The sequence below is a fragment of the Equus asinus genome, chromosome 9, assembly GCF_041296235.1.
Source record: "Equus asinus isolate D_3611 breed Donkey chromosome 9, EquAss-T2T_v2, whole genome shotgun sequence".
NCBI lineage: Eukaryota > Metazoa > Chordata > Mammalia > Perissodactyla > Equidae > Equus > Equus asinus.
In genome coordinates this window covers 76,877,580-76,903,761 of record NC_091798.1, presented here as the reverse complement: position 1 = coordinate 76,903,761, position 26,182 = coordinate 76,877,580, and the positions used below count along the sequence as shown (strand labels likewise).

At 36.8% G+C, this 26,182-nt stretch overlaps 1 protein-coding gene across 20 annotated transcripts in view; it reads right to left on the bottom strand.

Moving 5' to 3' along the window:
- Positions 1-9,035: 9,035 nt before the first annotated feature.
- The window catches only part of MCTP1 (multiple C2 and transmembrane domain containing 1), a 495,386-nt gene continuing 478,239 nt past the window's right edge, over positions 9,036-26,182 (bottom strand). For 17 of the 20 annotated variants that reach the window (XM_070517766.1, XM_070517769.1, XM_070517770.1 and 14 more), the window contains 3 exons: positions 22,707-22,816; positions 12,044-12,141; positions 9,036-11,082 (listed from right to left, as the gene is read on the bottom strand). In XM_070517766.1, the coding sequence (XP_070373867.1) occupies positions 11,011-11,082; positions 12,044-12,141; positions 22,707-22,816 (280 nt within the window). In that variant the 3' untranslated portion in view covers positions 9,036-11,010. The remainder of the gene's footprint in view (positions 11,083-12,043; positions 12,142-22,706; positions 22,817-26,182) is intronic. The other 3 variants (XR_011505940.1, XR_011505938.1, XR_011505939.1) reach the window with 2 other exon arrangements.

Here is a 26,182-nt window from a genome sequence, read left to right as displayed (position 1 = left end):
AGTTAGCATATCTCTTTATATGGCACTTAATAAATGTTGCTTCCTTCCTAGTCCTTCCCTCCTCTGTTTAGTTATAATGAATCATTTAAGTAAAGCAAGACAGTAATTGCTTAAGTTGGTGATAATTCTAACTTAATGAAATCATCAACATCATAGTTACACTACATGAGTTTTGCACTACTAAGAAAAAGTAGTTTTCTATATTAAATGTTCATAAGAAATATTCATTTAATTACAATCAGTATTAATATTTCATAAGTATTCTGTTTGCCAACTTCTACAAGCCATGATGATATGAAGTATTAAACACTCAAATATCATTGCGGTCTTTGCCTTTAAGAAAGTATTCTTAGAGTTTTGTGCTTCTTCAGATGTGCAGCTTGGCAAACATAGGTTACTATGTTCTGTAGCCTAGTTAACAGTACCGATAAATGTATATGGGTTTAAACCTGCAATGAGAAACTTTAGTTCCAATATTATTTCTTATATGTTATTTTTTAAAACATAATAATGGCCTCAAATCTATATCTTATGGTAGAGGAAGTAGAAATTTTAATAAGTAAAATAAAATTCATAGTCTTTCTGAGTCCTAGGTTTTTAGTTGTAGATGTCTCAGAGTTTCAGCAGCTGAAGACAGGACTGAGTAATGCTCTTCTTCATTGTACTTTGCCAGATTTCATATCATAGTTTAATGGAAATATTAAAAAAAAAAAGTCTGTAAGAGCCCTTCTTACAATATAGATAAAGCTTGGAAGGAAATTTCTGAGCTAAAATTCAGCTTTTCTTGTACATAATCCCCCAAAATATTTGGAATATAAAAGATTTAGAATGTTTACTGGCAGCTCCTTAGGAAGGACCTGTATGAAGTTAGAGTTTTCCAGCTTATTAGTTCTTCACTTCCCTATGCAGAATAAAATGGTCCAACTATATACATTTGCCGTCATTTCATTAACTCCAAGATGACCGGAAAAACATTTATCCTCGTGTAAACCAAATGCCAAATGAGTCAGTGTTTTGAAGTCATTGTTCTTGAACTCCTATAATGTACCAAGGTGGTGTACAAGGTACAGGTGGTGGCTTAACTTGACAGGGGCTGACTACAACAAAAGAGGAAAAGCTTATAGTCTAGGAAGGTAAACTAGGATTAAATATTGTTAGTTTGTTGTCTTCTGTTTGGCTGTTGAAAAAAATTAATTTCAGTTTTGTTTGTTTCTAAAATGTACAGTAATAATTGGTGTTCTGTTTTAGTTTTTAAATGTATTACAAGGGTCTGATAGTTTAATTCTTTGAGCAGTATGATTTTAGCAATTTTATTTTGGAGTGAATAGAATGTAGGGTGTGCTTTTGCAGTGTTTGTGAACCAGTACTCATTCCTAGGTGAACACAAATGCATTAATATTAGGATTCTTTATGTAAGCGCCAGGAAATGGTTGCCATTTTTGTTTATGCTGTTATAGAAAGTTAAACTAAATGAATCCCTTCACACGAAAAAGTTATTGGTGGAATGTGCAATCCATATGCCTTTACACACTTTTTCAGTTAAGTGATGAACTTGATGAGAGCCTGTCACTGTTGCTCCTTAATCAGTAGGAAGGGGTCATCTTTGAGTGACATGAGGCACTCTTTCCCTCAGGCATTTATCACGTAGCTTCCACACCAATCGCACCTCCTGCTGATGTGGAGCTTGCAAAATTCAGAATGATAATTGTTTTTATAACAAATGTGGATTGAGTTAGAAAGGTCAGTGGTGGCACTATTGGAATTAGGTTGTACCTGGTGATGTCAAAACTGGAGACATGGAATAATTAACTGTTTCTTTTAAATCAAATTATGTTAAAAAAAATTCACCTTGTTGGTTAAAGTGAATTGGGGTGGGAAGGGTATACTTTGGTGGTCATTTGCTCTGATATGGAATTAGAGAGTATTAGACTATAAATTAATTAGAAAAGGTTGTGGTATTTTTTTACTTGGTTCCAAGCATACATCTTTCAAGGTACTGCAAATCCTAAAAGAAGGCCTTTTCAGGGGAAACAAACATAACATATTTTAACATCACTGTTAGATGTTTAAAAAAGTTTCCCCTTGTAAGTAAATGCTAATCTTCAAGAATGTCCAAAATATATTTAATTCATACTTCCAAGTTTATAAAAGCACCAGGCAACAAAGACCATAAACATCTTTGTTTCTTGAGACACATGAATTTTTGTGACTTGTTGGGGTTGGCGGGGGGACATTCTATTAAATTATTTGAAAAAGAGGCTTGTTAATGACATTTGCCAATCACAAATCCAAATGATTAGCTTTTTATCACAGAGGAATCTGCTATTTGGGAGCACCTTTGTGTTATAAGCAAAATTATGTTTTGTATATTTGATATGTAAATAATTTCCAATATTTTGTATATTTGAATTCATTACCATAGGACTTTTTTTGTTTTTTAGTGTAGGTATATAGTTTTGGTTATAAATACACTTACACTGTGTTTTTTGTTTTTAAAAAACCTTGAAATACAACCCTTAGCGCTAGATAAAAGTGATTGATTTTTTTAATAATGTGGTCTTTGCACTGTTAAATATACATATTTTTTCTTTTTTAATACAAATATAGTAAACTCTGGGTTTTTAAAGTACTTGCTGAATTAAGATCCAGCAGTATTAAGTCAGCCAAGTAACCAGTGATCAGTTACTATAAAAACAATATTTTTAATAAGTATATATTATTTATATATGTAATTTGTAATATGTAATATTACCCTTAACATAGATCAAAAAAATAAATAAAAGCATCTATAAATAGCTTTTTGCAATTAGAATTGAAACATTTCCTCCACATTTTTTTGGGTTTTTTTTTTATCATGGCCCCCAAATCTTTTTAGAATGTTGAACCCAGATTTGGTAAATTTCATCTCCTTCCTTTCAAAGGTATCTAAATTGGATCAAGTGAAAATTAATGCATAATGGGTGTTAAACGTTAGTAGGCTAACTACCTAGGAATGTATGATTTAGTTCTACCAAAAAATGGAAGTTTTAAAAAAACTGTTCTTAGCACTTCAAGCAGGTAAATTACACTGAACTGAAAATCTGGAATCCAGCTTTGAATTTACACCTATTATACTATCATTTATCTTAATAGTAGATGAACTAAAATTTCTAATGGTTCTCCATTCTTCTGTCCTCAAATTAAATAAATAGTCATGTTGAAAAAGTCATTAATCTTAAAGTGGTGACAGATAAAAAGAATTTAGTTTGTTGTCAGTACTTTTCAACTTAAAGGTTAGGTCAGCAATGCTTTATGTCATGACACTGATGAATTTTTCTAATGACCAGAATGGTTTGATTTATAATAGTTTTTTGTTTTTGTTTTAAGGAATATATATATCTTGGGTATCTGACTTCGTCTCAAAGATGCATTTTTCTACTTTGCATTGTTTCTGTCTTACAACATAGAAACAAAATTACAGAGCAATAAGTAAAATTTGGTAAAATTATAATATGTATTTTAAAGAGCTTTCCATGAAATCTTAAAAGCAGAATTGTGAAGATGAAAATTGGACAAAGCGATAAGGGGAAAAATGGTTAGGAATCATTCTGGTTTAAAGGAATCAAAAGGATAAAGATTTCTAGATGCTGTTTAATGTATTGTTAGTGGAGGTATAAAATAAGAGAAAAGGCACGTAGATCTCCTAATCTCAGGAATACACTGTGTGCTTGAAAATTTTGAATGATGTTCAATAAACTGGGGCCAAGATAAGTGTTTTACAGAAGGTTCTTTTAGTTGAAACTCTATCAAAAATAAAGAATAAAAATACCAGTTTTAATGGTATCATCAGGAATAAGCTATTTGGCAAGTAATATTCAGTCCTTTCTTCAAGATTAGGCAAATCTAGATTGCTCATTTCTTATTTTCCCGTGATTTCAGTTCTTTAACTCTTCTTTTCAAAATACTTTTAAGTTTATACTCAGTCATGTTATTGGCAGAAATGGACTTAAAGAGAGGTTGAAAGACATTTATAAAAAGTGAGTGAACTGTTCCCTCAACGCCATTTTTCCTGATTAATTTTAGTTCTTTCTTAAAAATAGAAACTATTTCAATGTAATTAAAAATTGTTTAAGTAAAATTACATAGGGAAAACATTGTAAGCAAATACATGGCTGAGTACCACGTGGCTCAGTGGTTGTATTTGTGATAGAATTATGAATATTTCCTTTTCAGTTCAAGTTTGTGATTTGTATTTGTTTATATTATCATTAACCAATTTAATTTTAAAAGTAATGCTCCTGATATAAGAATCAGTCTTGAACTTTTTATAACATTGTCTTATTTAAACTGGCTTCTACTGGATTTTTAAATTATAAAGTACATTTTTAAAATGTCACTTTTCTCAAAGGTAGCATGTAATTAAACAGTATCATGTAATGCAGATCTCAAATAATAGCTTGCATTATAAGCCCCTCCTTTAAGAGTGAATCTGGCTTATTTTACTGATATGTTTCTCTTGTTTTCGTTTTAAGCCTCTTTAAGGTAGTGCCTCACCATGTTGGCTGGGGTCATTCATTACTCTTTAGTGGGATTTTTACTTTTCTCCCCCAATCCCTCCCAGTACATTGTTGTATATTTTAGCTGTGGGTCCTTCTACTTGTGGCATGTGGGACACTGCCACAGCATGCCCTGATGAGCGGTGCCATGTCCACACCCAGGATCCAAACCGGGGAAACCCTGGGCCGTTGAAGCAGAGCGCGAGAACTTAACCACTCAGCCACGGGGGGCCGGCCCCTTTAGTGGGATTTTTAAATTGCTAAAGATCAAACTTCATGTAGATACCATGTGGTGTCGTGATAGCATATCTTCAGTATCAGCCTTTTCTGGTTGTGGAAGTATTCATGGAACTGAATAATTACTTGTTCTCTGATTTTTTTTTTCAGGTTCAACACCAGAAAAGCAGGGTGAAACTATAAGATTAAATGATGACTACATTTATCAAAGACTGTACCTTAAATGCCTTTGAAGAGAGTTCACTACGTTATTAAATTGAGAATTTTTTTTCTTCTATTATCATAGATCTGGAGAAACTTTTCCTTTTACTGTAGATTTTATTATTTACAACATTAATGCGGATACAAGCAGCCAGCCATCTATTGAGAAAATTCTGAGTGAAAGTGTCTTGCTACTGTTCTCTAGGGCTTATTATTTTAAACTTCTATGAAGGCCAGGAAAATGGCTTCTTGTAAGGTGCTGTTTTAACTAGTATACTTCAAAATACAATACTTTAACAGTTTTATATAAATACACTGGATATCTACATCATAACTGCAATACACTGGAGAGTATCACATCAGTCTGGTTTTTGAGGGAGATTTCTCACCTGCTCGTCAGAGTTGTTTTCAGTCATGGAGGAGATCAAGTACATGTGCATTCTTTGTATTAGCATCATAATTGCCACAAGAATGGATGGGGTGTACCTGGTACCTCACCCTGTAAGAGTTAGTGTGCCTGACTCTCAGTTAAATGATCAAGTGCTGGTTGTTTCAGGATACCCTCAAAAGGTTTTTGCCTCCTAGCTGAAAAGGCAATTTTTTCATCCTACAGGGAACTTTAAAAAGTGGTATTCAACAACTTCAAACAAATAAAATGGAACACCACATCTATTTTAAAACTGCTTATTCAAACATACGTGGTATTTGATTTTACCAGGTGGGTTCCCATGTGCTTCAAAGACCCTGCTATGGTTTGCTAGTTCTGTGTGTTAATGGAATCTGCAGTTTGTAAGTGTTCCAGGACCAAAGGTAAAGGGTAGGTATACCATTTTATAAGGTTGGGTCAGAATTTGGGTTAGCTCCCTTCCCTATTATACAACAAAATCACAAATGTTATCCCTCTCTGTGTAATAGAAAATAGACACAAGTCGCCATCACATTTTTCTAAGAGTTTATTAGTTCTTGACATCAATAAATTGTTTTCCATGGTTTCAGTATTACAAGTTATACAATTTTGACGTGTAATTGTCATAATCACTACTATATAAAGGAAGAATGTTTTGTGGGAATGATGTAGAGTTTACTTATAAGGTTTCCAGTTCTCTGAATAGCTTTGGTAAAAGATCTCTGAACTTGGGACAAGTATTGGCATTTCCTTCCCCTCGCCTCTCTTCTATGGTCCAGCTGTCTCAGTTATTATGCTGGTCTGTTGTCTCAGGTGTGTCTCCCGTAACCAAGAGACAATTAAGAGTAGTTGCAGCCAGGTGTGCACCTTTTTCTATGCAGTTAGCATCTCCCCTAAACTTGTTACCATTTGAACTCTAGCAAAATAAAATGCCTCAAGTTGACTCGTGCCATTTTGAAGCCTGTCTTTGACTAGAAAAGTGGAACTGAGCCTGTTACCATCTTTCCTCACTAGTAGCAGTGAGAAGCCTACTGAGCCAGGATCCTGCATCTCCTCAGATGCATTCCTCCTGAGAAAATAAGAGGTGGTTCGCAGGTTCACTCATGGACTCTCAGGTGGGTCACTCCTTTTCTCTTTTGAAGGAGCACGGATGAATCTATAGCAGGGGAGAATTATGTTACAATTTTATTTTTGCTACAAACAAAAAAACTTTGGCACAGCTTCTTACCTACTTCTGTTTTCCTTAATACGATTAAGCTTTCATCTTAATATAGTAATACTTAATTGACTAGAGCAGAACAGTGCATTTGGTTGCCTTTGTTTAAATGGCATCATATAATTTTTCAGTGATATTTGGAGACAACCATCATATAAATAAAAAACCTGTCTACAAAAATACTGCTTGTGTATGTGATAGAAAATTTTGTTGTTAGTTTAGAATGTAAAGGAAGGAAGAGCTCAATAAATTGAAACTCATTTGAGACCGATTACATATTTGATTGTTTCACTTTTTTTGGTTCTTAACCCAGATCCCTTTGGAAAAGCACAGATATAATCATGAAATTCTAGCAAATATTTCACAGTGTTAGTTTCTACAGCATGTGACCACTTTAATAGTTTTTATTTGTATAGTATTCTTACATAATGAAAGACTTTCCTTGCTGTTTCTGAAATCTGAGATTCAGCTGGAATACATCTTATGACGTGACTGCCACTGTCAAATGTAGAAACTGAGGCATGAGAGGTAATAGTGTCACCAAAAAAAAAAGGATGTTTTATGTTTTTTTATTTTAGTGAGTTACACCAGTCATCCTGGGGAAGAGAATTATAATTGAAAGTAATGACACTATTGTAAGTATTCATTACATTATTTTTTATGTGGGTTTAATTCATACTTGATTGAGCAGTTAGAAAAGGCTGATTCTAGATACTCTCATCAAACAAATGAATAGGCATCTGTAAACACACACACATACACACACACTGATATTTAAATAAGCATTAATTTAATAATACCTGAGGATTTTGCAAGAAATGGTGGTGCTCTTAACTTGTATTTCTGGAGCATCAACTTCCTTATATATATTTTTTTATTTTATTTTTTTGCTGAGGGAGATTCACCCTGAGCTAACATCTGTGCCAGTCTTCCTCTATTTCATATGTGGGTCACCACCACAGCGTGGCCACCAACTAGTGGTGTAGGTCTGTGTCCAGGAACCAAACCCAGGCTGCTATAGCGGAGTGCACCAAACTTAATCACTAGGGCACGGGGCCAGCCCCTGAACTGCCTTATATATTTTTGGGGTTTTTTTTAATACTAAGTACAAAACTCAAAAATAATACATTTAACAGGTATATATGTTGAAATTAAAGCCTCTGAATAAGACTTGTTAATACAAAAGTAGACTACTTTTACCACTAGAGACATTTGGATATTGAGATTGAAGTAGAAAAAAAAGTTCCTATGGTCCCTGGATAAGACAGCTTACCTACTGAACTTTTCTTCACTTTTAAATACAAAATAAAATTCTATAAGAGATACTTTGAAAAACATATCAATTAAATTTTGCTCTCAGTAAACTTTAGCTCCAGATTTCATTGAATACATCATTGGTTTGACCATTGCCTATGACAGGGCAAGTCATAGTAGGCACTCAACAAATATATCACAAAGCAAAGTCATTTAAAGAATCTCTCAATTCAGATTATCCTAGTGCATAGAATGGTTCAAAAATAATTTGAAATCCGTACAGGAGCTATCAATTTGAGTCTGTGGAACAGTACCAGAATGAACAGGAAGTGCTATGTTCTTTTTGTAAATAAAAAACAAGTTTAAGGGGCCGGCCCAGTGGCATAGCAGTTAAGTTCACACATTCTGCTTTGGCGGCTTGGGGTTCACCAGTTGGGGTCCCGGTGCGGACCTACACACTGCTTGTTAAGCCATGGTATGGCAGGTGTCCCACTTAAAAAGGAGGGGAAGATGGGCACAGATGTCAGCTCAGGGCCAGTCTTCCTCAACAAAAAGTGGAGGATTGGCAGCAGTTAGCTCAGGGCTACTCTTCCTCAAAAAAACAAAAACAAGTTTAAAATATGCATTTCTTATGAATTATCGCAATTAATGGCAATAATAGTAGTTTGGAATATGAATGACCTTCAAAAGATACTGAGGAATATATTTAATAGTTTACACAACTACTATGTTTAGCAGTCCAAATAGGTGTTAGAGTGACATCCAATCTCTTAAGGTATGCTTGATTTACATTGCAAATCTCTCAAAACTAAATCAAGATAAGCAGCTTTCAAAAGGCAAAATTGTACCTACTTGAGAAGGGGAAAGAAACAGTTATAATTCTGTTAGAGACAATCCCTTGTTTTCAGCCTGTGAATGCAGTATTTCTAAAAGTAATGAAGATTCCTCTGCATATCACTTTAACACCTCAAGATACTTCTTACTCCTCTGTCAGCTTCACTGGATGCTCACCCCTCTAAAGGTACTGAGTTTTATATAACAACAGTCAAAGTTTCAGGGAGAGCCTTGTTTGTCCAAACCAAACCTGGATTTCTTTAAGTGAAATGTCATTTATAAGAATATGCACACAATCCTCTATCACTCCTCTCTCAACCACCAAAAAAAAAAAAAAAAAAAGGAGTACTGATTATACTTAGAAAAGATTATTTTCTTTGTATTTAATGCAATGAATGTATAGTCAACATTACTATTGAACTAAACATCTGAAATTTGATAGAATGAAACAAACAGAAATTAGTCATCTGTTAATGGTTACTATCCACTAGATACATCTGAGTTGTAGAATATCAGGCTTGTAGACATTTGAGTAGACACTGTCAGCACAGAACGTAAATCTCACAGAAGGTATAATCAAAAGTTATTTCAAACAAATTATCCCATCAATAAACTTTCTGTAGTAACATCAACTTCATGGAGTATTCTGTCTTAGCAACAAACAGTGATGGTATGCGGATGTAAGCGTGTCATTATAAACATGATGCACTAAACAGAACATATTGAGGTCAAACCTTTCTGTAGAAAGGGAATTTAATTGACATTCTTTCAAGCATAGTGTATAAACAGATCAAAATAGTTCTATCATAAGAAATAGTATTTAACAACATAGCTCTAAAATAAAAATACTTTAAAAACCAGCTCTGATGAGATTAAGTTTATTTTTAAAGAGTATTCCTTTAGAGTGAAATATATATTTCTTCTGGCTTTTCTACATTTTCCCAGCTTAACCCCCACCTTCACCCTATCCCAGTCTATTATTAATAAAATGTAAAACATTGTCTGCAGCAGTTTCAACCCAGCTTAATCCCCTACCAAGTCAGGGAAGTAAGGCATTCTCACCAAATTCTCTCTCTCCAGAGGTATACTCCCTTGATATACCAGGGAGTTAGGTACAAAAAACCAACAGAAGTCTTGGGAATGCAATTTTTAAGTACAGAGTCTATAGTAAGTAGTGAAACATTTTTAAAGGCAAACTCCCCCTCCCCATAAGCAGTTTATTTTACAAAATAGGTTTTCATGCATTCATATTATCAAGAATGATTATTTTTTTTCTATAAATGAATGTAATGAAACACTGGCATATCACTTAGCACACTGCATTCTCCTCTACATTAAAATTCACACTAATAACAAAAATCATACTATGCATTAAAGCATTTCAGTAACCTAATGAGAAAGCAGATACTTTTTTTTCTGTGAGAACACTTGAGTATTCAATATTATGAGATGCACAGAGGCAGAATCTGACATCGAAAGCAATACCAATTTAGTTTGCTAGTAGTTTTGACAACTGAACTGGGTTGCTAATTTGCTAACTCAGTACAAATTAAAGTAGTGTAGGTATAAAAATTCAGATAGGCAATCATTTATAAACCTGGCAGTATTTATGTGTAGTCCTGTAGAGATTTTAAGGTTTTAGAAGGAATGATAGAAGGTTTGGAAGTTTTCATTGTAGGATTTCAGAGTGTGGAAGATTGTCTTGAGGGGGTGGATATATCTTCACTCATTAGCTTAAAATCAGCCTAGTCATATCTAAATAATTGCACAGGAAAGAATGTCAGGATCTGAAATCAGACTCTCTGTTAAATTGAAATGCATCTATTCCAAACTCAGGTTTGGGGATCCCCCCTCCCTTTTGAAATGTATAAAACATAGAAAACTGTAATGGATTACTTTTCAGATAAAAAATAGTCACATTAAAAAAAAACTTTAAAATCAAATTGACAATTACATTTTATGTAGATTCAATCAGAGCACAGCTGAGCATTTAATCTCATATTCTGGTTCTTCCACTTGGAATTAGAGAAGTGTATATATCTCCCAACGTTACCATTCTTACATTTGTTGTTCTAGTGTGGTGTATTAATATCCACAGCTAACAAGGCTTTCACACAGCAGTAGCTAAACCTTTATCAAATTGATTCTGTACAATTGAAGTATATTTTCAAAGACATATGCCTTTGTACACTATTTACAAATTCTCTCTATCATGATAAAAAGGTAAAATAAATAAAAAGCAGAAAGAAAGGAAATGCTGCTGAGGCTGAAGGCTTTTTCTTTTATCTTCCCAAAAAGGTGCTGGTCTCCTCAGTGCTGGGAGCTGGCTAGCCAAGATTGTTTTTCTTCCTTTTACATGGGCTATGAGAAGGATCTGGTTTCAGTTCTTGGTATTGCACCTGTTTAAACAGAGTTCAGAGAAAGACTGGTCAGATGGCCATTTTCTGGCAAAGGAAGGAAAAGCAAAGGAATGAGAGACTGCTTCGGGGAAAAAATGTGCTCGCTCTGGAAGCTGTATGAGATCTGCAGCTGGGATGCAGAAAACAATAGAATGATAGAGCAAGAGTCAGAAGGGAACTCCTGCCAGAAACTACAGGAGAGCCCTGATGTGAACTTTGGTAACAGTTCACCGTCCATAACACATTCCATTAAAAGCAAAACCATCTCCATCTCTTTTGAAGGACTGGATAATGGTTCTTTGCAATTTATTGTTTGTTTAATATAGGCTTAATCTCCATCCAGCCCACTCTCATGTCTGATACCAAATCAAAAACTCAACTGAAACAAAGGAAAAAGGCATTGCTACAACTCAGCTTCAAGATTTTGATAAAAACATTTCTCGTTTTACTCTGAAAATAGTTGATGTTTAATGAGCGTTAACCTCAAAGGATTTCAAAGATGTACCCCAGTCTTTAAAAAACAGTCATTCTTCCTCCCCGCCCCCATGGATATCCAAAATATGCATCTTTAAAACTCAATTCGTGCAAGTTATGCAAAGAAGTGTTTTTCTCTCCGATGTCCACTGGCATACTTTGCTCTCACCATCTAATATTCCTGTTTCTCCCTTCACGTAATGGTGACTTCCCTTCACAAACTTCAGCTGAAGCTTCCTTGGAGGAGGACTGTCCTTGACAGCCCTGGTAGGTTCTTCATGCAACTTCTTTCATTCTCATTCCCCATTCTTCTCTGTAAGTTCTTCTTGGATAACCTAACTGCACTAAATTCCTGAATGGCAAAATCTGCTACAGGCTGTAGTAACTTTACCTGGCTCTCCTGAAACCTTTGAAATTAAAAAGATATAAAAGTTCAAACCCAATACCACACGACATTAAAATAATAATAATAATGAAACCTACATACCACTTGTACATCTGAAGGGACTCTGGAAAGGAAGTCAAGTAGTTCATTGTTATCGATTGCATACGGACTCCGAAGCTTTTTTGTAAATTTATTGATGCCTGAAAGAGTGAGAGATCAAACATTATTGAAATCTCCAAAGTTTGGAGTTGTATAAAACACATTTCTGGCAAAAGTATTGCAGTGATTTGAAGATCTAGATTAAGTTGCCCTTAAGCCTTGACTGAATGAACCAATAGACCCAGTTTTTTCCCTCCCTCTCTTCTTCCTTCCTTCCACCATCTCTCTCCCATTTCTGTCTTTCCCATCTTCCCTTGTTCCTTTGTCCCTTACCTCCCTCCTTCCCAACTCAATGGCTGCTCTGTTTTTCTCCTTATACTTCAGTGGCTTCTTCTCAGCAAGAAAGGCTTTCTATTTAGGAAACAAAAGGCACCTCAAAAATGAGCAATGATGTATCTTGCTTTTCCTCTCAGGGTTACAGTACTTAGAAGCCTTGCCTCAGTGTTCCATCTATGATGAAACTTGCCTCCCTACATTTTGGATTGGGATTGGTTTTAAGGCAAGAAGTCAGATTTGTTGTTTCCCCTTTTTCAAAAGATAGACCTTTTTGGGGGGAGAGGAGGCTGTTGCTGTAATGCAAGCTAAATGTTTAGAAGACTTGTGACCTTGATTTTTTTCTCAAAATGACCTGAAATGAGTTTACCATCAGCTTTTTAAAAAATTAAAACCTCCTCCCACAAACACACCAACTCTATGGCCCCATATGGAACAACATCCTCTGAAAAAAACTGAAAACTGGCTAAGCAACAACTACATATGAGGTGAACAAGAAAAGGCTCACATCAAAGTGGGTAGGAGAGGCTGAGATACAACCTGGCCATAAACCTTACCCCCAGCACAGCAACCCACAGTAGGGAGGGAACTCAAAACCCAAAGTTTGTCCCTGAGGAGTGAAGTGTTTGAACCCCACATCAGGTACCCCCAACTTTTAAGACCTGTACCTGATAGATGAGCCCCTAAAACATCTATCTTTGAAAACCAATGGGGCTTGCAACCACAAGACCCACAGCTATAGTGATTTGAGAAACAGCTCTTAAAGGGCTTGCACGCACAAAGTCAGCCACCCCAGGGCCCAGGGTGGAAGTGACTGATCAAGGGATGCCCAGACTTTGTGTGGGGAAGGCTCATTTGTCTGTCTTGGAGCATTGCCCTGAGGGGCAGGAATCTGATTTGACACACATTCAAGGCCTGCTGGGGTGCTCTCTGGGGACAGAGACTGGAAGGCACTATCTTTGCACTCTCTCTTGCCTTGCTACAGCCAGTGGGTGCCACTATTTTTTTTTTTTTTTTTTTGTAACTCTAGGCTTTTTCTTTTCTCTTTCACATCAGGTGTCATCTCTATGCTGTCCCTCTGCCTTGCTCCAGCTGGTTGGAGCCATCTTCATACTCTCCCTCTACCACACTCCAGAGCACCAGTATCTCCCCGAGGGGAGCTTTTATATATGACTGTTGCCTCAGTTTTACATCTGGTTTTAATTCTACGAAGCAGTTCAAGATGGTGACATAGAAAGATCCTGAATTCACCGCCTCCCATAGACACACCAAATCTACAGCTACATATGGAACAATGTCCTCTGAAAAAGACCTGAAAACTAGCTGACCAACTCCTTCAAATTGGGCAAATGAGAAAAGGGACACACTGAAGTGGGAAAGGCTGAGATATGATCTCACCAGAAACCTCAGCCCCAGCATTGCGACCTGCAATCAGGAGGAGTTCAGAAACCTGGAGCTTCTCCCTGAGGAGCAAAGGGTTTGTACCCCACATTGGGTACCCCAACTTTTGAGACTTGCACCTGGGAGATGAGCCCCTAAACCACCTGGCTTTGAAAACCAACAGGGCTTGCATCCCTGAGACCCAAAGGACTGTAGTGAACAGAGAAATGGCTTCTAAAGGAAACTGACTCACTTGTCCCAGTGCCCAGCGCAAAAGAAGCCATTTGAAAAGTACACAAATATTATGTGAAAGAGATCCATTTGTTAATCTTAAACTATCACTGGAGGGGCAAGAGCCGGCTAGGATACTCTCCAGGGATGGAGGCTGGCAGGTGCCATTTTCGCACTCTTCCTCTACCTTGCTAAAGCCAGCGGCAGTATTTTTTCTTTTTCCTCAGCAGAGGCCATCTTTACCCTCCAACAGCAGGCACCATCTTCATGCTGTCCCTCAGCTGCACTTCAGAGCACCAATATCAACCAGAGTGGAGCTTTTACGTGCATCTGGTGCCCTGGTTTTTGTGACTGCCACCCAGGGGGTGACCCTTGATTGCCTAGCTCTGGTGGCTAGGGGGCTTGTTTTCCTGGGTCCCACAGGACTGTAACAATTAGAGAGAAAATTCTTGACAGGCTACCACCCCCAGGGCACTACAGAGACAGCAGACTAAAACACACCCCTAGTCTTTCTGTGAAGGAGACCTATTTGCTTGTACTGTAGCTTCAGCCTAAGGGGCAGGCTTCAGGTTTGGCACACATCTAGAGGATTGTGGAGGTGCTCTCTGGGAACATAGGCTGGGGGTTGCCATCTTTGTGCTCTCCCTCTGCCTTGCTATAGCTCACTGGTATTTCCAAGAAACAAGCTTATACACTCATCTGGAGCCCTGATTTTTGTGGCTGTCTCCCAGAGTACACCTCTAGATGACCTGGCACTGGTGGCCAGCAGTGCGTATGCTTATGGTCCCACAAGACTGTATATATTTGCATACTTTGAAAGCTGCTGCTTGAAGTTCTGGCTTTCAATCAGCCTGACACTAGGTGCTGACTGAGATCCTTCCCTTTGGGACACTGACTGGTCTTGGCACACCCTCAACTACTGGGAGCTATTAATAATAAAATAGGCTGCTTGGGAAATCTCAAAGATTTGAGAAACAACCAAGAACTAGGGCAGAGTTGAGCAATAAGCTTCATCTTCTACATGAGGGCACTCCTTCAAGACTGGGAGAAGTGACCGTTTTATCTAATTCATAGAAACCAACACAGAGAGTGAAGCAAAATGAGGAAACAAAGCAATAAGTTCCAAATGAAAGAACAAGATAAAACCTCAGAAAAAAACCTTAATGAAACAGAGATAAGTAATATACCTGATAAAGAGTTCAAAGTAATGGTCCTAAAGATGCTCACAAAACTTGGGAGAAAAATGGATGAACACAGGGAGAACTTCAACACAGAGATAGAAAGAAGTCACAGAGCTGAAGAATACAACAATTGAAATGAAAAATACACTAGAGGAATTCAATGGCAGACTAGATAAATCAGAAGAAAAGATCTGTGAACTTGAAGATAGGCCAGTGGAACTCACCCAATCAGAGCAGCAAAAATCAAAAGAATTTAAAAAGTGAAGATAGCTTAAGGGATTTATGGGACAATGTCAAGTGTACTGACATTCATATTATAGGGATCCCAGGAGGAGAACAGAGAAAGTGGTAGACAGTTTGAAGAAATGATGGCTGAAAACCTAACCTGGGAAAGGAAACAGACATCCAGGTCCAGGAAGCCCAAAGAGTTCCAAATAAGAACCCAAAGAGACCCCCACCAGGACACATTATAATTAAAATATCAAAAGTGAAAGACAAGGAGAGAATCTTAAAAGCAGCAAGAGAAAAACAACTTGTTACATACAAGGGAACCCTCATAAGACTATCAGCAGATTTTTTTCGGCAGAAAATTTGCAGGCCAGAAGGGAGTGGCATGAAAGAAAAAACTTCCAACCAAGAATACTCTACCTGGCAAAGTTACCATTGAGAATTGAAGATGAGATGAAGAGTTTTCTAGAAAAGCAAAACATAAAAGAGCTCATCACCACTAAACTAGCCTTACAAGAAATGTTAAATGGACTTCTTTAAGCTGAAACGAAAATGTGCTAGTTAGTAATAAGAAAATATATGAAAGTAGAAGTCTCACTGGTAAATATATAATAAAGATAGTGTATTAATCACTTATAAAGCTAGTATGAAGCTTCAAAGACATGTAGTAAAAATAACTACACTAATTAGTTAAGGGAAACACAAGAAAAAAAGATGTAAAATGTGACATCAAAAACATAAAATATGGGGGGGACAGTAAAAATATAGAGTTTTAGAATGCATTAGAACTTAAGTTATAAAATATAATGTTATAAATATAATGTGTTATACGTAAGCCTCATGGTAACAACAAAGCAAAAACCCATAGTAGATACACAAAAGATAATGACACAGGAATCTAAGCATACCACTAAAGAAAGTCATTAAACCACATAGGAAGAGAAAAGAAGAAGAAAGGAACAGAGGAACTATAAAACAGCCAGAAAACAAACAAAATGGAAATAAGTATATAGCTATCAGTAATTACTTTAAATGTAGATAGACTAAATTCCCCAATCAAAAGACATAGAATGGCTGAATGGATAAAAGAACAAGACCCATTTTTTATATGCTGCTTACAAGAAACTCACTTCAGATGTAAGAGAAAACACAGACTGAAAGTGAAAGTATGGGAAAAGATATTCCATGCAAATAGAAACAAAAAGAAAGCTGAAGTAGCTATGCTTATATCAGACTAGATAGACTTTAAAGCAAAGACTGTAAGACTGTAATAAGAGACAAAGAAGGGCATTACATAATGAAACAGGTCAACAAGACAATATTACATTTGTAAGTATGCACCCAACATGGGAGCACCTAAATATATAAAGCAAATATTTACAGACCTAAAGGGAGAAATAGACAGCAATACAATAACAGTAGGGGATTTTAATACCCTATATTCAATAACGGATAGATCATCCAGAGAGAAAATCAATAAGAGACATTGGCCTTAAGTGACACATTAGACCATATGGACTTAACAGAACATTCTATCCAAAAGCAGCAGAATACACATTCTTCTCAAGTGCTCATGGAACATTCTCCAGGACAGATGATATGTTAGGCCACAAAACAATCTTAATAAATTTAAGAAGATTGAAATCATATCAAGCATCTTTTCCAACCACAGTGGTATGAAACCAGAAATCAATTAGAAGAAGAAAACTGGAAAATTCACAAGTATGTGGAGATTAAACAACAGCTACTGAACAACCAATGGGTCAACAAAGAAATCAAAAGAGAAATAAAAGAATACTTTGAAACAAGTGCAAATGGAAATACAATATGCCAAAATTTATGTGATGCAGCAAAAGCAGTTCTAAGAGGTAAGTTCACAGGGATAAATGCCTACCTTAATAAACAAGAAAAATTTCAAACAACCTAACTTTACACCTCAAGGAACTAGAAAAAGAGCAAATAAAGCCAAAAGTTAGTACAAGGGATGAAATCACAGAGTGGAAACAAATAAATAGACTGAAAAGATTAATGAAACTAAGAGCTGATTCTTTGAAAAGATAAACTAAATGAGAAACCTTTAGCTAGACTCACCAAGAAAAACAGAGAGAGGACTCAAATAAATAAAATCAGAAATGAAAGAGAAGTTACAACTGAAACCACATAAATACAAGGGATCATAAGCTACTATTATGAACAATTATACACCAACAAGTTGGACAACCTACAAGAAATGGATAAATTCCTAGAAATATACAACCTTCCCAGACTGAATCATGAACAAATAGAAAATCTGAATAGACCAATTACTAGTAAGGAGATTGAATCAGTAATCAAAAACCTCCCAACAAACAAAAGTCCAGGACCAGATGACTCCACTGGTGAATTCCACTAAACAAAGAAGAGTAAATACCAATCCTTGTCAAACTCTTCCAAAAAATAGAAGAAGAGAGAATACTTAAAAACTCATTTTACAAGACCAGCATTACCCTGATATCAAAACCAGACAAGGATGCCACAAAAAAGAAAATTATAAGCCAATATCTCTGATGAACATAGATGCAAAAACCCTCAACAAAATGTTAGCAAACTAAATTCAACAATACATTAAAAGGATCATTTACCATGATCAATCGGGATTTGTTCCAGGGATGCAAGCCTGGTACAACATCCACAAATCAGTCAATGGAATACCCCATATTAACAAAATTAACAAAATCATCTCAATAAATTCAGAAAAAGCATGATAAAATTCAACATCCATTTATGATAAAAATTCTCAACAGAGTGTGTATAGAGGTAACATTCCTCAACATAATAAATGTTGAGAGAATATGACAAGCCCACAGCTAACATCATACTCAATGGTGAAAAGCTGAAAACCTTTCCTCCAAGATCAGGAACAAGACAAGGATGCCCACTCTTTCCACTTTTAATCAACATAGTATTTGAAGTCCTAGCTAGAGCAATTAGGCAAGAAAAAGAAATAAGAGGCATCCAAATTGGAAAGGAAGAAATAAAAGTGTCACTATTTGCAGATGACATCATATTATATATATAAAACCCTAAAGGCTCCACCAAAAAACTGTTAGAATAAACCGAATGCAGTAAAGTTGTCAGATTGTTGGATGAGGTAATCATGAGGACGTGACTGCCAGATAACCTGTGAGCTGGACCTGGACAACTGGAAGCTCCTCATCCCCTACCTTGTACTTGGATTGTACATTCTGCCCACCATTCTCACAGTGGGAGCTGTTCCAAGGACATAGCATTGAAAGAGTAAGGTGGTGTTGAGACCATCTGGATGGTATACATGATTGAACACAGTTAAGGCCTCTATATAAACTTTTAAGATTTTGGCAGGAGGGTGTAGAGATCTACTGGTCTTGCAGCCACCCAAGAAAGCCTCATAAGTAAGTTTCCTTGCTTATTAAACTTGCCACCTACCAATCTGGAGTGGTCTGCCTCTTTTCTTTGGTCTCTCTTTGCCCTTTACATATGGGGGCCAATTTGTGAACCAACAAGGATACAAAATCAATACACAAAAACCTGTTGTATTTCTATACACTAATGATGAACTATGAGAGAAATTAAGAAAACAGTATCATTTATACTTGCATCAAAAAGAATAAAATACCTAGGAATAAACTTAACCAAGAAGTTGAAAGACCTGTACACTGAAAACTCTAAGACATTAATGAAAGAAATTGAAGACAACACAAATAAATAGAAAGACATTCAATGCTCATGGATTGGAAGAATTCATATTGTTAAAATGTCCACACTATGCAAGGCAATCTACAGATTCACTTCAATCTCTATAAAAATTCCAATGGCATTTTCCACAGAAATAGAGTAAACAATCCTAAAATTTGTATGAAACCACAAAAGGCTCCAGACAGCCAAAAGAATCTTGAGAAAACAACAAAGCTGAAGACATGCTGCTCCCTGATTTCAAACTGTATTACAAAACTATAGTAGTCAAAACAGTATGCTATTGGCATAAAAACAGACATATTGATCAATGAACAAAATAGCCCAGAAATAAACCCCTGCATATGTAGTCAATTAACTTACAACACAGGAGCCAAGAATATACAATGGGGAAAGGACAGTCTCTTCAATAAATGGTGTTTGAAACATGCACAGCCACATGCAAAAGAATGAAACTAGACTACCATCTTATACTATACACAAAAATTAACTCAAGATGGATTAAGGACTTGAATGTAACACCTGAAACTATGAGACTCCTAGAAGAAATAAGCGGTAAGCTCTTGACATCAGTCTTGGCTAAGATTTTTTGGATTTGACACCAAAAGCAAAAGCAACAAAAGTAAAAATAAACAAGTGAGACTACATTAAACTAAAAAGCTTCTGCATAGCAAAGGAAACCATCCACAAAATGAAAGGGCAACCTACTGAATGGGAGAAAATATTTGCAAATCATATATCTCATAAGGGGCTAACATTAAAATATATAAAGAACTCATACAACTCAATATAAAAAAAAATCTGATTAAAGAATGGGCAGATCTGAATAAACACTTTTTCAAAGAAGATATACAGATGGCCAATGGATACATGAAAAGATGCTTAACATCATTTATCATCAGGGAAATGCAAATCAAAACCACAATGAGATATCACCTCACATCTGTTAGAATGGCTATTATCAAAAAGACAAGAAATAACAAGTGTTGGTGAAGATGTGCAGGAAAGGGAACTCTCATACACTGCTGATGGGAATGTAAATTGGTGCGGTCACTATGGAAAACACTATGGAGTTTCCACAAAAAATTTAAAATAGAACTACCATATGATCTATTTCTGAATATTTATCCAAGGAAAACACTACCTCGAATTGATATATGCACCCCATGTTCATTGCAGCATTATTTACAATAGCCAAGACATGGAAACAACTTAAGTGTCCACCGATGGATGAATGGATAAAGAAAATGTGGTGTGTGTATATATGTAGACATATATATATATATATATATATATATACACACACACACAATGGAATATTAGCTATAACAATGAGGGTCAAAAAGTATAAATTTGCAGTTATAAAATAAGTCATGGGGATGTTCTGTACAGCCTGGTGACTATAGTTAATAATACTGTATTGCATATTTGAAAGTTGCTAAGAGAGTAGATGTTCGAAGTTCTCATCACAAGAAAAAAGTTTCCATTTCTACATCTCTGGCACTGAGATCTTCAGAAACCAATTTTACTTTTAAATTACAAGAAATTTAAATTTAATGCCTGCAAAAGTTGCTGCTGTGATTGACTTACTTGGATCACTTCTTGGATTAGAACGACCAAGGACAATTAAAGATGAGCCACATCTACCCATACTAAATTATTCAACAGTTAATCCTCTGCACTACCTGAAGAACAAATGTGGATGAGGGGCAAATTCAAGTGAAACTGGAGCTATTATACAAAGAAAAAATTTAATCAGATAGAAATGTCAAAATAATGTATAAAGCTAGAAGTATCTATTCTACATATTCTATGGTATAATGTAGAATTTCAATGAGCCAAGTCAACTCTTTTAAAATTATATTGTACTTAATAAATTATGAAACATATTCACATAAAAAAATAAACAGCTTTATATGAAATCAACAGACTGGTAAAAAACTAGGCCATAAACTAGAGCATCTTGGCTCTTCTTCAGGGAGTCCAGCAAAATAAACTTCTGCAAACATGATTCTGGTTCCCGTCTCCCCATGTGAGACCTACGTCTTAAATTTCTGGTTAATATTTCAGCAATCACCTACCACTAAAGGATGACTGTTCTTGTTTTATTTCATTTGATGGAATAAGAGGCCCAAACACATTCTCTAAAAATTATGTTTAAGACAGCTAGCCAGTGAGGCCACCCCAGGTTACATAGCCAGATGTCTGCCATGGGCTCCAGTTTCTGAGAACCTGGGGAAACGAAACCAGAAGTTCACCACCTATCACAACTGAGATGGCAGGTCTGACCCTAGGTAGGTTAGAGCTAATAAACTGCCACACCTAATGCCCTGCCCTAATTCCTTCAATAAAACAGCATCTGTTTTAAATATCAGAGAAGGAATGAAAGATGAGGGTTTGAACCTACAATAGGGAAGCAAGAACACGGTGGAAATGCCTCTTCCCTCCTATAGTGAAGGTACTGCCTTAGCTGAAACTGTTTCTTTAAATTATAGAAATTGAGGAAAAAATAATCACCATTCCCCCTAACTTCCACTCCCTACCCAAAATGTAAATAAAGGTATGATACTGATAAGGGGTAAGAGAGCCTACTCAAGATATGACAAGATAGGCTAAAAAGAATAGGGAGATAACAATCTTAAAACTGAAGGGCTTGGAGACATCAGACCCCCTTCTCACTTTATTCTAGCATATTTCTTTAAAAGGCTTAAAAAGAAAAGAACAAAACATTCCCTTTGATCTTTTTGCTTTCAGTGTAAGCACGCATTTTCTGGAGTTAAGACCCATTTTGGTTCTTTGCATTTTGTATAGGTTTAGCAGTCTATGCAGGCCAGGGGCAAGTAGAGAATTCTACTTCCACCCAGTCTTATTTATATATCATTCATGTTGTGGTTTTATATGTTAATCGACCTTGGAGACTGAAAATTGAGTTTTTCAAACCAAGAATTTTGTCAGATAAGGAAAGGAAAAATCCCCAAACTATGAAGAATGCTGAAACTACCACCTAAATGGCACCTAAGTGCGTAGGAACTGTTGATATGCAGCATAATTGCACTAAAAATTAGGACCAAAAATATCTCCTTTAAAATGGGTTTTTGCAGAGGCATTTTTGTTTAGTAGACATAAAGGTTTCTTATTCCTTAGCAGCCTGTCAATGCCAAGGACCCTTTTCCTGCATCCTAAAGGTGACCATATATAGTACCGTGTTTACAGATGCTTCCACAAGATAAAGTACCACAGCACCAAAGCATATTGTCCTAAATGCACCATATGGATCGAAATGCCTCTGTTTACATATAAGTGGTGAAAATAAATCAGAGTGATATCTAGACAAAGCTACACTTTGATATATGAGGAATCTGCACAACTACATGTTTATAGTATGATGGAGCCTATGGTGCCAGATAAGAAAAATGCATTTTGCAGGTAGACCTAAATCTTTATACCGTTGTGATTTTTTAACTGACCTGTCTCTTTTCATCATGGAGAAGCTTCATGACCATAAATACAGGCAACTACTGACAATATAACTCATCCCTTAAAAATAGTTTGTTCTTAGCAGCAGACAGTTTAAAAATAAAAATAAAAAAGGCTTTACTTACCCCAGACAAGGACAATGTATCTCAGTGGAATGAAGTACAGGATGACTGTGAACACACAGAGGGCTATGATGGCCAGCCAGCTTAAGAATGGGACAGTCCAGTTGAAAGTACTGAATAAGAAAACACATCAGCAATCTGAGCACTTCATACTTTTTTCAAACAAAGATTAAGATAAATGTGATTCTGACTCAAAATCTGGATTAGGCTATCTAATAAGACTGCATTTCTCTCTGGAATAGAAGCCAATTGTAGTAGGCTATCAGAGGACAGAGTTTAGTCATAATCTGCTGAATTCCATGAACACAAGGCCCAGGTAAGAGTCTTGCCACCAGCCCCTCCAGATTGTCTCAGGTGACTTCAGAGTCTAAGCCATTGCACTACATGGGTGACTCCCCACATAATCAAAACAAAACAAAACAAAGACTTTGTTTTTCTACTTCTAAAACTAGTACCCAATCTTGTTTTCTCCAAATTTTCTTAGAGGAGAATGCCCCTGGGCCTAACATTCTTTCTTCTATCAACTCTCACACTGGATTCCCCACACTGGAAATAAAATGTTGCCAGCAATCATCTATAGACCTAAATGTTACACTGTGCTATAAATCCTCTGAACTTTAGAATTCTTCAGAGGAATACTTGCTTCCCACTTGAGCTGTGTTTCAAATGGAACTGGAAGTCAGGAAGGGGAAACAGAAGAGTTAGCCTTGTAAAAATTCACCTGCCATCATTGCCCTCTGAGCAGAAATACAAAGACAATTAAGAAATAGTCAGCATTGCCTACTATTCTCCTTATATTACTTCTGGCAAAGGAGAGTGTGGCACGTGGTAGATTTGTTGGAAAGACTGTGAAAAGGGAGTGTAAGCTGGACAAGTGTGGGTGATGGCAGGGCCTGGCTGATGGGTCTGCAGTGTTCCCACCCTGCTGGTGACTGATGACATAAAGTCAAGGAAGGCTGCAAGGCTGTGTATTGACAGAGAGACAAGATGAGAACAAGGAACAGAAACGGGATCAATGAACAGAAGTAGACGAAGTTACAAAAAAGACAGGACTAAGAAAATAGGAAGGAATTTAGTGGGACAAAACAGGAAAAGAAATGAAAAATGACGACATAGAAGGCAAAAAAGATGATGTAGAAAATCAGGGAAATGGAATATGAAAAGATTGTAATAATTTAAGGCTTTTTGTGTAGAAATTCTGTAGTGAATCTCTGGTGGTTTTAAAGAGAGACTGACAACATTATAAAGAAAACAGAGAACCACTGCTTGGAATCTTCAGGGTTAGGTGGATAACTGTATCACCATTTACAGGCACACCATGGCAACTAACACATCCTGTTGTGTGACTCTAGCACAGTTTAACGAAAAGAACAAAGAAGGGAGTGGATCTGTGTTCAAAGCCTAGATTGTATGTGACTTTAGACGAGTCAACATCTCTACGCCTCAGCTTTCCCCTTTATAAAATGAGGACAGCTTCTATTGTATCAAGGAAGACTGACAGTGATGGTAACATGCCAATGTGAATCAGGTGATATCAGAGTTAATCAACTCCAGGAGTCTAAAGTATGGCATTTCTTCTTATAAGGTAATGAGAAGGGCCCCAAAGACACTTCAGAAAATATGAAATTGTACATGATGTGGATATATGTTAGTGTTTTTTATGTCTTCTAATTTCCTGGTAATGTATGTTTATTTACTTGTGGTAGGGTTTGTCCAGGGCAGTTTCTTTCTTTCTTTTTTTTTTTTTTTTTGAGGAAGATTAGCCCTGAGCTAACTGCTGCCAATCCTCTTCTTTTCTCTGAGGAAGACGGGCCCTGAGCTAACATCCATGCCCATCTTCCTCTACTTTATATGTGGGACGCCTACCACAGCATGGCTTGCCAAGCAGTGCCATGTCCGCACCCAGGATCCGAACCAGGGAACCCCGGGCTGCCGAAGCAGAATGTGCACACTTACCCGCTGCACCACTGGGCCAGCCGCTCCAGGGCAGTTTCTGATCTGATAAAGGATGATTAAAAGATTTTCTTCCTATACTGTGTCTCGGCATAACACTTAGGAGTTATTCCGTAGCTTTGCGGCGTATGGCTTGCTTTTTGTGACTCTCTAGGTCAAATGTTTCCTAAAAACGTTTTTTGTAGTAAAAAAAGCCAAAGTTGGATCAAACTGGATGTCTTGTTTTCAGTAACTCTTGGGGTCTGGCTTTTCTATCTTTGTTTGCCTTTTTTCTCCCATGGCCAGAGAGAGTGTCCTGTAACTGTCACCAGGTAAAAGATCATGTCTTCCCTCCTTTACTGACACCTGTGGTTCCCTTGCTTCTGCCCTTTGTGGAGAGAACTGAAGGTGGAGGGTTGCTTGCTTTCCTGTGGCTCAGCTCAGAGCTATCCATCACACTACTCTATGTGCGAGGGCACTGGCTCTTCACTCAGAAAACCCTCCTAATGGGCACCTCACTGAAGGGCTCCCAGTATTCTCCTTACTCCTCTTGGAAGGATAGATAAATGGCAAAGAATGCTAACCAGCATAGCTAATGTCAGGGAAAAAGAGACTGCCCTCTTCTATTTCCACAGTGCAATATGAAATGTAAATCTAAAATATGATCCTCCCCACCAAAAGAGATGCAATTCAAGAATGTTCTGGAATGATTACTTAGTAACAAGATGTGGTAATTATAAAGGCTGTTCACTCTGAACCTAAAGATTGCTTCTGAATCTGCTTTCTGGATAGATGCATTTTATCCCAGGTGACCCCGGGAGAATTTCTCTTTTTTAGTATTCAGAAGATTGGTGTGCAGAAAAAATGGCTCCTACAAGACTCACTGGATCCTATGCCATATTCCTATATCTCAGTCTATACCTATGGGAAGTTCTGTAAAATCCAGTTTTCCCCAAGGCTGGTCCACAGCCAGGATATGGTCACATCCCTCAAGAGGCCGTGATGTTTTCCAACCAAGCACCTATTCTGAGGTCTCCCACCACCCAGAGTTACAACGAAACCTCTTCCCCTCAGGCATTTACTAGCCTGAACTCAGAACTGATCCAGGTTCTTCTAGTATAACTGAGATGCTTCTGTCAGGTATCAACCACAGTGTACCTCGGAGAAAAGACAACACTCAATAGGGAAATGCCCCATTTAGGACTTCACTCAATGCTTCAGTGGATAGGGTGTGGAGAACAAAGGAACATTCTTAGAGATGGAAATAACATGGAGAGGAGGAAGGAAAGAGAAAAGATGTGGGAATCAGTCTACAGATGTCTGAGACTAAATGTTGCTTAGAGGCGCATTTGGGAGTGAGAGGGAGGCTGTTCTGTCTAAGATGATATAAGAAAGTGGAAACTCAGCACCTATGCATATGTGGAAATGTATTAAACAAAAAATTATACAAAATAAAATGCATTATCCCTTGAAACATGAAAGGCACCGGATGAATGACTCACACCTTTAGTTTAAATAATTTACTCCTTTCAAATTCTGTGTATGCC